The following is a 14,845-nucleotide window of genomic DNA, read 5'->3' on the forward strand; positions in this document are numbered from 1 at the left end:
CGAGAGGCCAGCAGGTAAACATAGAGAAAGCGCTCCCATGAGAAGGGGACCCTCGGGGCGCCTGGGTGGCACAGCAGTTAAGCGACTGCCTTCGGCTCAGGGCGTGATCCCGGCGTTATGGGATCGAGTCCCACATTGGGCTCCTCCGCTGGGAGCCTGCTTCTTCCTCTCCCACTCCCCCTGCTTGTGTTCCCTCTCTCCCTGGCTGTCTCTGTCGAATGAATAAATAAAATCTTAAAAAAAAAAAAAGGGGGGACCCTAGTGACCCATGAGGGCAGTGGGCCAGGCCCCAAAGAGACCACAGATCGACGTTTGGGCCAAGATCGAGGGCTGGTGAGGGGACGGCATGGGTGCCTTCATTGCATAGGCTCTGCCTCCCGCGAGCTGTCCCCGCAGAACCTGTGTGCTGCGTCCTGAAGGGGAAGTCACATTGCGCTCATCAGGTTGTTGGAGGATGAAATGAGGCAGGCATGCAAAGAACCTTCTTTTGACAACAATGGCTCTCTTAACCAAATGCCTCACACCTGCTGGTACGGCATTGCTGCTTGTTTGCCTTAATGAGGGAGGAGTGCGGACAGAGTCGGCCCGAAGCAAGCCGCTGCTTCCCCAGTCCAGGGGTCCACGCCAGCAATGGCACAACGCCGGCCTCCCGCGCGCGGCTTCGGCGCCGAAACTGCGGGGTACGTCAAGAGGAGGGTGTAGCAGGCTGGCTCGCCGCACTGCACCCATGCTGGCGAAAAGGAAACTTGCTTTTAAAACCTCGCCTTTTATACTGCCTGTCCTCCAACGTCTCGTGAAATCAGCGGCTTGTAAAAATCCTCATGAGGCTACAAAAACTTTCATTCTTGTGTCTCAAAACTCTGTTTAAAAGAATCTTGGCAAGTTCAAAAAAAAGGAAAAGCTCTATTGAGCCATAGCATTAGGTGGACTTCTGCATCTGAAAGGTGAAGATAGATGGTTTCTTTTTTTTTTTCTTTTTAGGCCACAGGAGAATGCTCCGCGACCGTGGGAAAGAGAGGGAATACAAAATTCTCCGTGGCTACGCAGACCTGCCAGATCACTCCAGGTAGCCAGTACAGCTGGGGGTGCTGCCCTGGGGGAAAAGGAACTGTTCTCGGTGGTGTCAGGAGCACAGCCTGGGCGGGGCGCGGCGAGTCCTAGGTCAGGGCCAGGCCCGGGCCAATCATCCCCTCCACGCTCTCCCGGCTCTCCTTCCACCTGCAGCCTTGCATCGGGCCTGTGCAAAGGCTCTGAGAAGGGACCAGAAGACATGAGAACTGCCTTCAACTGTAGGCCAAGAGGGAGGGAGAAAAGCACAGGCTTTGAGGTCAGACTTGGCCTGGAATCTTTCCAAATTCCTCACCTTCTCGGCTTTTCTCTTCCTTATCTCTAAAAGGGCATGAGGGACAACCACGATTCCCCGTCAGAGGGTTGTTGTAGACTGCAGCTGGAAGACATGCGTGAAGGTCCCCTCGCCATAATCTAGTCATGATAGTGAGAACTAACGTTTACTGAGCATTTCCTGCCAGCCACAGTTCTCAGCGCTTCGCGTGGATTAACTCGCTTAGTCCTCGCAGCTCTATGAAGTCGGCATTACTAACCCCACCTTACAGAAGAGACACGAGGCCCACTGCAGTTGCCTATCTTGCCCAAGACCCCACAGCTACTAATTAGCAGAGTGGGTATCGAAGACGCCAAATAAAAGCAATTCCTTTGGAATTTAAGTACGGAGCAACTTCTCAACGGGTACAGCCACCTGTTGGCCCCTTTCGGAAAACGGCAGAGGAGCCAAATGGTGTTGAAATGACCCACCTGCAGTTTTGCCCCTCTCACTTGACTTTTGCCCAACTGCTTCACACCAGGGACCGTTCTAATGAATTAATGGACCCACGGGGCCTAGCTCAGCACCTGGCTGATGACGGCAGGTGCAAAACATGTTAGATTGAATTGGTACAAAATGTATTATACTCTGAACTAGGCTTCAAGGAGCTTTAATTCATGCTAAAAAAAATATATCTATTATGTTTTACTTTTTTAAAAATTTATTTATTTTAGAGAGACCGAGCGAGAGAGCACGGTGGGGGGGGGGGTTGCAGAGGGGCAGAGGGAGAGAAAGAATCTCAAGCAGACTTCCTGGTGAGCGTGGAGCCAGAGACCGGGCTCCATCTCACGACCCTGAGATCATAACCTGAGCTGAAATCAAGAGTCGGATGCTTAACTGACTGAGCCACCCAGGCGCCGCAATGTTTTCCTTTTTGTAAGAGGATAAATCCCTGTTGCTTCTATAATTTGAAATTACTTTTAAACACATTTAAAATAACTATGCACAACAGTATGCATGTAAGATGTTCCTAAGCAAATGAGAGGTTTATTGTTCTGGCCAGAGAGCAGTCTGGCAACCTCTTTTTTTTTAATGCATACCAGGATTTACTGGAAAGTTTATGAGGGCTTTCCAAATTATTTAGGGCAGTGTATCTGCACGCGGGTTTCCCTCATTAATGCCGTCCCTTTGCCCGCTCTTTGTCAAGCCGAGGGCCCTGTGGTGACAGCTCAGTACGACTGCCTTGGCTGTGTTCACCCCATCTCGACGGCGAGCCCTGACCTGGAACCCGTTCTAAGACACGCCATTGAACATTTTAACAACAACACGGCTCATTCGCACCTCTTTGCTGTTAGAGAAGTGAAAAGGGCCCACAGACAGGTTTGTTCTTTAATTGTTGATTTCACACGGTAGTCAGTGTTACGGGTTCTTTGCAGAGACAGTGAAATGGAAAAGTTATTCTGTCCTTAAGGTTTAAAAAAAACGATATCATTACCCAGCTATCATGAGTCAAACGTGGCTCCAAAAATTAAATCGTACCTAAAAAGTTGGCACAGCTTTCTGGGTATCCTCTAAATTCTAGGTTCCATATCATCAGGGAAAAAAAAAACAGTAAATACTTGTAAATCTGGTCTTTTCATTGCATCGGTTCACTACGCTTTTACTGACAGTTCACTAGGCCCTGTGTATTCGGGCCTGTAATTATGAAGGACTTACTTTGCTCAGTAACATGCCTGCTTTTAAAAGATCTTCCGATTTGCTTCCATGCGGGCCCTGGGTCCTGCTCAATTCTGTCCATACCCAGCTGTATCAGGGTGCAAATAGCCGGGGATGAAGCAGGAGAAATCTGCCTGCCTGGCAGTCTGGGAACCTGAGGCCCTCCCAGTAAAAGCCACCCAAGCTTGAAAGTTTTCTTGATCCATCTAGAATAGCATTACTGATATTTCACAGTTTCAGTGGAAGATTTTCTTCCTGTTGCTTAGCGAGGGAATACTGCTGGGTCTTACTCAGGGAGCTAGAGTAACTCCCCACGTATATTGCTTTCTGTTGTTAGATGTGTAGGAATGAGGGAGGTAGGGGTTGTATGGAGGGCGTGAGAGTCCTAAAGTGTTCGCTATTCATTCAGAAATGACTTCTGCCTTGTAATCATCATCGTTCATGTTTTCGAGCACTTACAATATGCCAGGCAGCATTCTCCGCACCTGATAATGCTGTCAACGTTGTTTAAACTGCCTTTTAAATATTTGCTCCAAAACTGTTTCAGGTGGTGGCTGGATGGAACTATGAAATTACTTACTCAATTGCGCAAACGAATTGTTCCAAGGAGAATTTTCTATCCTTAACGCCAGACTGCAAGTCCCTTTTGAATGGGGTAAGTAGGCAAAAATCTAATTATAAAGATCTTAGCACGTTGTGTCCAGTCTTTCCAGGTGTGGGAACGCCCAGCTGTGTAGGGAGTCTCAGTCACTAAAATGTTGGATGATATTCCCTGATTCACATTCCCTTGGGAACTCCGAAGCCCAGGCCCCGGTCAAGCTAGTGCAAGAATCTGCGCGCCTGGCAGAGCACCTGCAGGTATAAGCAGGGACTAGGAGAGCCTGAGACCAAATGATGCCATGATCAAGTTTGTCCTTTCATGCCTTCACTCTCCCGTCTCCTTCCCTTCCCCCACGTGCTCCATATCCTTTCTCCCAACCTCTACCCAGAACAGTCTCTCACTTCCAACTTGTCTCTGCTTGGTTTCTCGCCTTTCCTCCCCTGCCTTTATCTCAGATAAACACATCCTGAGTCTCTATCCCTTAGTGACCCTTTCTGGGGTGATATCCTGTTGTCTGAACCAAAATTATGTTAAAAGAGAGTATCTCGAGGTAAGAGTCATTACTGCATGTTAAGATGACCAGGGCATGATGACTTCCCCAGGGACATTGGCATAGTAGCCAAAGACTATGCTTTAAGCAAGCCCTTTAACCTAGGAATTCGACTTCTAGACTTCTGTTACATGGGAAGAAAATGAGAAATCCAGACAGCAATAATTTCAGCATTATTATTAATAGAAAAACATTGGAAGTAACATATCCTCAACAGTAGGGAATGGTTAAGTAAATCACAGGATAACCGTATAGTACAATGTGTGCAGCCATTCAAATTACATTTCTAGTTTTTAGTGGCTTAGTAAAATGCCTATAATATGTTAAGTAAAAAAAAAACTATACATAGAGTCATTCAAATATACAAACTAAATGTAAGTATAAAAACTGATGAGAAACTAATATGCCAAAACATAAAATATAGTTAGTGTTCAGTTGGAAATATAGGCGATTTTCTAATGCTTCATACTTTTTGGAACTCTTCAGTACTTCTCAAGGTCTCTGATGAAGCATTTATCATTATATTTATCTCATAATTGGGGAAAAAATGAAAAGGACGGCATTAAGAGAGTGAAAAGACCATCCACAGAGTGGGAGGCAATATTTACAAATCCCTTATTGGGGAAGGGTTTGGTATGAAGGCTATATTAAAAACCCCTACACTGCAACGACAAAAAGACAACCCAATTCAAAAACGGGCAAAGGAATTAAACAGATGTTTCTCTCAAGAAGACGCACAAATAGCCGATACGCACATGAAAAGATACTCAACATGGTTGGCCATCAGGAGGATGTAAATACAAGCCACAGCGAGATGCCTCTTCACACCCAGAGGGTAGTTATCATTTTTAAGAATTGGAAAATAACAGGCGTTGGGGAGGATGTGGAGAAATTGGAGCTTTCGTGTATTGCCAATGGGAACGTAAAATGATGCAGCCGCTGTGGAAAACAGTTTGGCAGTTCCTCAAAAAGATAAACATGGAATTCCTATGATCCAGCAACTGCACGCCTAGGTGTATGTACCCAAACAAATTGAAAATGGACACACAAACATACTTGTATGCCAACAGTCATTGCAACATTGTTCATAATAGCCGCAAGGTGGAAACAGCCCAAAGGCCCATGAGTAGATGAATGAGTAAACAAAATGGGGTAGGTAGGTAGGTAGGTAGGTAGGTAGGTAGGTAGGTAGGTAGGTAGAAAGGAAGGAAGGAAGGAAGGAAGGAAGGAAGGAAGAAAGAAAGAAAGAAAGAAAGAAAGAAAGAAAGAAAGAAAGAAAGAAAGAAAGAAAGAAAGAAAAGAAGAAAAAATTCTTTAGTCATAGAAAGAAATCCCAACACATGCTACAACATGGCTAAGCCGTGAAAACACGATGCTAAGTGAAAGAGGCCAGACACCAAAGGACGAATGTTGTGTGATTCCACTTATATAATATCTAACATATGCAAACTCATTCAGACAATAAGTAGATTAGAGTTTATCAGGGGCTGGAGGAGGCAGAATGGGGATTCATTGTTTAATGGTACAGGATTCGTGTTTGGGGTGATGAACACTTTTGGAAATTGATAGCGGTGATGGTGGCACGCCACTGTGAATGTAATTATGCCGCTGAATTATACATTTGTAAATGGCTAAGATAGCATATTTTATGTTGTATATGTTTTACCATAATAAAAAAAAATAGTAAAAAGAGAGAGAGGAAGCCTCTAAAAACATATGCTCTCACTGCTATTTCACTTTGTCAGTTTGATTCGGGTCCGGCCACTCCAGCATCTATTAACCCACGCTCTCCAGCTTCAGTCTGTCTGCATTTCTTTAAGGCCTCTGTTTAGTTTTCTCTTCACAGCACAGAGAGACGCAAGGGCGGGTTGGAGTCACAAAGCCAATCAGACTTTTGGAATAGCTTCTCTGAGCCTCCACTTCCCCGTTTATAAAGGAATGAAGAATAGCAACCCCTGTCTCGCAGAGGGGCTAGCGTAGTGCCAGGGCGTGAAACAGAAATGAAATGTGTTGCCCACAATTGGTATCGTTTAAGGCCTTGGAATCCAAAGTGAGTTACAATGAGCAGCATCAGCATTACAGGGGAGGCTGTTGGAGAAGCCCCTCAACTCCACCCCACACCTACTGAATCCGAATCTGCATATTAACAAGATTCTTCGGTGACTTATTTGCATACTGAGGTCTGAAAAGCACTGATTTAAGAGGTTTCATGAATAGTTCTCGGGCCATGTTGCATATTAGAATCACTCGGCTAGCTTTAAAAAATGCCTGTTCCCAGGCCATTCCCCCAGGTGTTCTGAGGTTGTTGGTCTGGGGTGGGTCCCGGGAATCAGAATAATCTAAAAGCTTCTCAGGTGAACCAAATATGCTGATAGAATTGAGAATCTTTGAACTACTTAGAGCATCCTCTCCCCATTCAAAAATAAGTCTGGTGCTCCCTGTATTTTTCAAAAATATGACATTTCTTATATAAATGTTCCTTTATTGGAAATATACATGTATAGAAAACTTTAAGAAAACGTAAAAACATAGATAAAAATAATACTGAACCACACATGCCCAAACACCCAAAGATATCTTAGCCTATTTCCCTCTTGTCTTTTTTGTAGGGGATATGGACAATTTTTGGTGGTTTTTTTTTTTGTCTTTTAATAGTTGTATTTATTTTACGTGCTACATTTTTTTCACCTAAGAATTTTCGTATGCCATTAAGACTCTCAATAAACTTCTTTTTAAATAACTGTGTAATATTCTAGTGAATATACCATAGATTATTTTTTAAAATTACTTTCCTTTTTTAGACATTTGGGTTATTTCCAATTTTTATTAGAATTAATAACCCACCAGACATTTTTTAGAATAAAGCTATTTCCATGTTTGGCATTTTTTCCCTCAGGATAAACTCTCAACTTTACACATAGCATAAAATTGTATAGGAGCTCTTCAAACTCTTGAGAAAGAACAAAGCTGGAAGCATCATGGTCCCTGATTTACTACAGAGCTTTACCGTAAAGCTATAGTAATCAAAGTAGTATGGTACTGGCATGAAAACAGACACAGAGATCAATGGAGCAGGATAGCCCAGAATGAACCACACTTATTTGGTCATTTGAGCTCTGACAAAGGCAAAAATATACAATGGGGAAAAGACAGTCTCTTCAACAAATGGTGTTGGGAAAACTGGACCACTGGCTTACATCATATACAAAATGAATTCAAAATGGACTGAAGACTTGGATGTGAGAGCCGAAACCATTAAACTTGTAGAAGAAAACATAAGCAGTAAGCTCGTTGATACTGGTTTTAGCGATGCTTTTTTGGATCAGTCTCCTCAGGCAGGGGCAACAAAAGCTAAAATAAGCAAATGAGATCACGTCAAAATGAAAAGCTTCTGCTCAGTGAAGGAAACCAGCAACAAACCAAAAATCAGCCTACTGAGTGGGAGAAGATATTTGCAAATCGCCTATCTGATAGTGGGTTAGTTTCCAAAATCTATAAAGAAATGATACAAGTCAACACCAAAAAAACAATCCAATTTAAAAATGGGCAGAGGCCCTAAACCAGCATTTTTCCAAAGAAGACACACAGATGGCCAACACATACACGAAAAGATGTTCACCACCACATCACTCATCATCAGGAAAGTGCAAATGAAACCACAATGAGGTATCTCACACCTGTCAGATTAGCTAGCATCCAAAAGACAAAAAAACAGTGTTACTGATGAGGAGAAAGGGGAACCCTCATGCACTGTGGGTGGGGATGTAAACTGGTGCAGCCACTATGGAAAACAGTAGGGAGCTTCCTCAAAAAATTAAAAATAGAACTACTCTATGATCTAGTAATCCCACTTCTGGGTATTTATCCGAAGAAAGCAAAAATACCAATTCGAAGAGATTATATGCAACCCTATGTTCATTGTAGCGTTATTCACAATAGCCAAGCTTTGGAAGCAGCCTAAGTGTCCATCGATAGATGAGTGTGTAAGTAAGATTTGGTGTATACTTACAATAGAATATTACTCGGCCATGAAAAATGAAATCTTGCCGTTTGCTATAACCTGGATGGAACTAGAGGGTAATATGCTAAGTGAAATAAGTCAGAAAAAGACAAATACTGTATGATTTCACTTATGTGGATTCTGAAAAACAAAACAAATAACACAAACAGAAACAGATTTATAGATACAGGAAACCAACTATTGGTTACCAGAAGGGAGAAGGTTTGGGGGGCAGGTGAAAAAGATGAAGAGGGGGAGTGAGAAGTACAGACTTCCAGTTACAAAACAAATAAGGCATGGTGTTGTAATGTACAGAATAGAGAATATAGTAATAGCTTTATATGGCAACAGATGGTAACTGAACTTATGGGGATTGTTTTGTAATGTATAAAAATATTGAATCAGGGGCGCCTGGGTGGCTCAGTCAATTAAATGTCTGACTCTTGGTTTCAGCTCAGGTTGTGATCTCAGGGTCCTGAGATCAAGCCCTATGTGGGAAGTCTGCTTTCCCTCTCCCTCTTCTTCTGCCCCTTCCCCCACTCATGCGCTCTCTCTCTCTTTCTCCAATAAGTAAATCTTTTAAAAAGATATACCTGAAACTAATAGGACATTATACTTATAATTATACTTCAAGTTTTTTCAAAAAGCTCTTAAAACTCTTGATATATAGGGGTTGTTTGCTGAATGCGTCAATTTAAATTCTATCAGCAATGTATTCTTCTGATAGAGTTCAGTATTTAAAAAAAAAACAACAGCAAAACCTTAGGGGTGTCTGGCTGGCTCCGTTGGCAGAGCATGCGACTCTTGATCTTGGGGTTATGAGTTCAAGTCCCACCCTGGGGGTAGAGTTTACTTTAAAAAAAAAAAGTGAATTAAAAAGTCATGAAGACTAAAAAAACTTAGATAATTTCATAGACAAAAACCTTTTTAGTTTTCATTTTTATCAGTCAACAAGTAGTTAATATGCATTTGTTTAACCAAAATATTTTCATACATGTGTTAGAAATTTATGGGTTGAATTTAGAAATTGTCTTCTATATTCTTTGCCCATTTCTCTTTGGAATAAATCTTAAAGATTTGGAAAATCATATTTCTATAGTAAAGGTATCAGTGCGTTGTCATATTTTCTCAGTTGTGTACTTTTTCATTTTCATTATGGTATTTCTGACTTACAAATACTTTTTGTTTATAGGTTGCCAGATCTACCAATATTTTCATTTGAAATTTTCCGCCATTTGCTCAGCAGTCACTTTATTTTTTTCTTCTAGTTTTCTATGGTCAATATTTCGTAATGTAACTTTTCATTCTATCTGGAATTAATTTTGATGTATCTTGTGATTTTTTTCAAAATTTTTAAGAGAATAACCAGATATCTCCAGTCTTTCCTTCTACATAAATTCATGACAACCTTTATTCCATAACAGTGTCTTCCAAAAAATCTGTTCTCTGTTTTTGTACCAACACCACCATGTTTTAACAGCCATAGCTTCGTAGAAAGTTCAAATATGTGATTTATTATCCAGTGTTTATATCTTCAAAACCAACCTTAGAATAGGTTTGTGAGAAAAACTTACATTGTCACATAGATTGGAATTCCATTTCATGTCTAAATTAATTTGTGGAGAACTGGCATACAAACCCTTATTTAGTCTTTTAGTCAAGAATTTGGTATACATCTTTATTTAGACGAGTTTCATTTTATATTTCTTAAGTTGTGGGAGTTTCTTTATATAGATCCAGAATATTGCTCACGAATATTATTTCTAGGTTTCATTTTGGTTTTTTTGTTTTTGGTTGTTGCTATCAGGAATTAAATCCTTTTGTTTTTATTTTCTTCTCTTTTTATTAAGTTATTATCAGATACAAATGTATACTCTTTAATGCATTTTTCTTACGTACAGCAACTTCCCTGAATTCTTATCAGCTCGAACAGCTTCTCATTGGTTCCTTACGGATACTATATATCCGTAAGATATATAGTAATATCTTACGCAAAAAATACGTTTCTTTTCTTTTCTGATGGTTATTTTTTTGTTCTATGTCTTAATGAATTGGCCCAAACAGATGTAATTTTTGAAATAACTGTGATCACACACCGTCATGTTTTATTCCTGGTTTTATGGGAAAGCCTCTAGGATTTTGTCATTATGTATAATACTTGCTGTGGGTTCCAGGCAGACATTCTTTGTCATATTCGGGAAGCGTCCTCACATTGCTGTTCTTTAAAGAGTTTTGTTCTTTTTCTTTTGTTCTTAAATAAGGAATTGGTATTGAATTCAGCCAATGGTTTAGAACAGATATTAAAATATCATATTATGTTTTCCTAATTTAATCTGTTATGTTGTTTTGACAGCTTTCCTAAAGTAATCTTTAGGTTCCTAAACTAAACCCTATTTGTTTAGTGTTAATTATTCTTTAGATAGGCGTTTGGATTCTATTTCTAGTTTAGGAATTCAACATCTAGATTTATGAGTGAAGGGTGTTTAACAGTTTTCTGGGTGTGTGTTTGTACGTGCATTCTACTTTTTCAGGTTTTGATGTCAGGATTGTAATTTTATAGAATGAAAATAGTTTGTCACTACTTTATTATTTTAAGTTTATTTTTTTTAGTAATCTCTACACTCAACGTGGGGCTCGAACCCACAACCCTCAGATCAAGAGTCGCATGCTCTACTGACTGAGCCCACCAGGCACCTCTGACACTATTTTCTATATTCAGAAACAGTTTATACAACAGGGAAATATATATACTTCTTTAATTCTTAAAAATTATCCATAAAACATCTATGTGTTTTAGAGGTGGGAAGTGGAATGAAGTTTAGAGTAGGAATAGCATTGCCTTCTCCAGTCATTGGCCCATTCAAGTTTTCTTCTTGTTTTTAAGTCAGCTGGTTATTTATAATTCTCCAGAAAATTATCGACTTCTTTGGAATTTAAATTATCATATACTTGTTCGTAATATTCTCTCGTATTTTTATACTTCTCTGTATACTTTGCTATGTTGCCTTTTTTATGCGCTTGATTTTTTTCCTCACCCCAAGAGTGATCTTTTGAATTTATTTTTTAACACTAGTGCTGTTTTCTAACTTCTCAGTTTTGTTTTTGCTTTCATTGTTTTCTCCTTATTTTCCTGAAGCCTGTTCATTTTTCTTTTCTTTAACTTTTTGAGATAAACACCTAGTCTTAGGGATGTTTTGTTTAGTTTCTTGCCTCTCTCCTTAAATTACAAAAGCATATAAAGCCACGAGTTAACTCTAAATGGTGTTCTGGCAATACGATGTGGAATTCTCATTTTTGCTTTGTCTTTTATTTTTTTCCTTATCCAAGGAACCCTAACTATTTAGGCAAGTGTGTTTATATTTCCAAGTAGTTTGTTTTTATTTGTTTATTTGTTTAAACATGTCAGTAATGTAATATTAATTTTCAGGGAGGTTTGTTTTTTCTTTTTGGTGCTGAGGCCAAAGAACATGGACTGTATTATTTTTTATTTGATAAATTTATTGGGCCTTTTTTATGACCTAGTGTGGAAGTGATTAAAAATTTTGCATCATACTTATGAGAGTGTCATTTTAAGTCGTGTGTGTCATATGAAAATATGATTTAAGGGGCGCCTGGGTGGCACAGCGGTTAAGCGTCTGCCTTCGGCTCAGGGCATGATCCCGGCGTTATGGCATCGAGTCCCACATCAGGCTCCTCTGCTGGGAGTCTGCTTCTTCCTCTCCCACTCCCCCTACTTGTGTTCCCTCTCTCACTGGCTGTTTCTATCTCTGTCAGATAAATAAATAAAATCTTTTAAAAAAAAAAAGAAAGAAAATATGATTTAAATAAATATTTATTATGTTAGTCAAGTGTCCTATGACCTTATCTATTTTTTAATCCATCTGGCCTGTCTTAGATTTATAGTTATATGTTAATTTTCCCACCACAATGATTTCTATCCATTTCTATTCCCTTCTGTCTTCTCTTTCATGTATCTTGATTCTGGGATTCTAGACTACATCTTTTATAAAAATAAAATAATCTTCATTACTACTTTTGTGAGTTTTTCTTACTTTGAATTTTACTTTTTCCAATATTAATAATACTTTAGCTCCTTTTTTGTCATATTTGCCTCATATAGCTTTGCTCATCCATTATATTTAAACTTTATCTTTTTTATTATATTATACTTGAAGATGTAATACATTAATTTTGTTTTTACTTCATCTAGAAGTCTCCGCCTTTCTAAAAGAAAATTTTATCCGTTCACTTATATGGTTATTATTTCTAGACTAAGTATCCATATCATCTTGTTTCATGTTTCTGTGGGTTTGAGCCTGTGTGTTTGTTGTTGATGCTGCTGTTTTTTATTCTCTCTTTGCAATCTGACTATGTTTTGTTTTCATTTTCTATGTGATGATTTGTAAAGTCAATATCCTATTTTTAGTTATACTAGTTGTTGTTCTTAAAAATATTCTTACTTTATGTACCTATATACTTTTTAAAAACCAGGATATCGGAGAATGTACAGATCACGCACACATGGATCTCCAGCTGAGAATTGCTTCTTTCTCGCAGAAGTGTGACCTCTATCCAGGTAGGAGGTGATACGTGTCAGTGCTTTACTAGTACATGTTGGTCCCCGACAACGGGTTAGGTCTTTTCACAGGAATTGTGCTTTGGTTTCCATGATACGCCACGAAGTCTGTATGATCAACAGACCTTCCCAAGAACAACTGACCCCATCTCCGCCCAGCTGTGCGGTGGCAGGTGCAGCCGAGACTGCTCTGCAAGTAGCCAGAAGGGACTCTGGTGACTAGAAGGGGACATGGCTGGCCTCTGGGTCCAAACCAGCTGGTCTACCCTGTGTGCAAGACGTCCCTGTGTCAGGTGCGATAAATTGGGAAAGCTGCATCCATTTTTAAGCACCTAGAGTAAAATCCTTTCAATTAAAGATTTTTTTTTTAACCCACACGTTATCATGGCAGGAAAGGGAAATACTGCAAGATTATGGTCAAGTCCTTACTTCTTTATACCAAGAGTTGGCTTTTCTCCTTTTGGAAGATAGTTGTGTGCATTCCATGACGAGAAGCGTTACTGAAGCTGCCTGCTCACCAGAATCATAGGATTTAAAACTTTCCCACTAGAGAGTCATTCCTTTAAGGGAAGCACTGCTCTTTACAGGTGGTTCCAGCAAAAATGCAAAAACGTAGGAAAACTACAGCATATTGATTGAGCTACTAACACCTACTGATTCAATGTTTTCCTTTTTTTTTTTACGAATTCAATATAGTTGTTTTATTTATTTATTTATTTATTTATTATTATATTATGTTAGTCACCATACAGTACATCCCTGGTTTTTGATGTAAAGTTCGATGATTCATTAGTTGCGTATAACACCCAGTGCACCATGCAATACGTGCCCTCCTTACTACCCATCACCAGCCTATCCCATTCCCCCACCTCCCTCCCCTCTGAAGCCCTCCGTTTGTTTCTCAGAATCCATAGTCTCTCATGCTTCATTCCCCCTTCTGATTACCCCCCTTTCTTTATCCCTTTCTTCCCCTACCGATCTTCCTAGTTCTTATGTTCCATAGATGAGAGAAATCATATGGTAGTTGTCTTTCTCTGCTTGACTTATTTCACTTAGCATTATCTCCTCCAGTGCCGTCCATGTTGCAGCAAATGTTGAGAAATCATTCTTTCTGATGGCTGAGTAATATTCCATTGTATATATGGACCACAACTTCTTAATCCAGTCATCTGTTGAAGGGCATCTCGGCTCCTTCCACGATTTAGCTATTGTGGACAATGCTGCTATGAACATTGGGGTGCATATGGCCCTTCTCTTCACTACGTCTGTATCTTTGGGGTAAATACCCAGTAGTGCAATGGCTGGGTCATAGGGTAGCTCAATTTTTAACTTTTTAAGGGACCTCCACACTGTTTTCCAGAATGGCTGTACCAACTTGCATTCCCACCAACAATGTAGGAGGGATCCCCTTTCTCCACATCCTCTCCAGCAATTGTTGTCTCTTGCTTGTCAATTTTTGCCATTCTAACTGGCATAAGGTGGTATCTTAGTGTGGTTTTGATTTGAATTTCCCTGATGGCTAATGATTTTGAACATTTTTTCATGTGTCTGTTAGCCATTTGTATGTCATCATTGGAAAAGTGTCTGTTCATATCTTCTGCCCATTTTATGATTTGTTTATTTGTTTCTCGCATATTGAGTTTGAGAAATTCTTTGTAGATCTTGGATACCAGTCTTTTATCTGTAGCATCATTTGCAAATATATTCTCCCATTCCGTGGGCTGCCTCTCAGTTTTTTTGACTGTTTCCTTGGCTGTGCAGAAGTTTTTATCTTGATGAAGTCCCACAAGTTCATTTTATCTTTTGTTTCTCTTGCCTTTGGAGATGTGTCAGGAAAAAGGTTGCTTTGGCCGATGTCGTAGAGGTTGCTGCCTATGTTCTCCTCTAGGATTTTGATGGATTCCTGTCTCACATTGAGGTCTTTCATCCATTTGGAGTTTATTTTTGTGTATGGTGTGAGATAGTGGTCAAGTTTCGTTCTTTTGCATGTAGCTGTCCAATTTTCCCAGCGCCATTTATTGAAGAGACTGTCTTTTTTCCACCGGATGTTTATTCCTGCTTTATCAAAGATTAGTTGCCCA

At 40.0% G+C, this 14,845-nt stretch overlaps 1 protein-coding gene across 2 annotated transcripts in view; it reads left to right on the forward strand.

Annotated features, from left to right (window-relative positions):
- The window catches only part of KNG1 (kininogen 1), a 30,476-nt gene that overhangs the window by 4,500 nt on the left and 11,131 nt on the right, over positions 1-14,845 (forward strand). For both annotated transcript variants that reach the window (XM_045811208.2, XM_045811207.2), the window contains exons 3-6: positions 982-1,066; positions 2,529-2,701; positions 3,585-3,692; positions 12,680-12,764. In XM_045811208.2, coding sequence (XP_045667164.2) covers positions 982-1,066; positions 2,529-2,701; positions 3,585-3,692; positions 12,680-12,764 — 451 coding nt within the window. The remainder of the gene's footprint in view (positions 1-981; positions 1,067-2,528; positions 2,702-3,584; positions 3,693-12,679; positions 12,765-14,845) is intronic.

The sequence above is a fragment of the Ursus americanus genome, chromosome 4 (assembly GCF_024610735.1).
Source record: "Ursus americanus isolate L20-20 chromosome 4, mUrsAme1.1.p, whole genome shotgun sequence".
Taxonomy (NCBI): Eukaryota; Metazoa; Chordata; class Mammalia; order Carnivora; family Ursidae; genus Ursus; species Ursus americanus.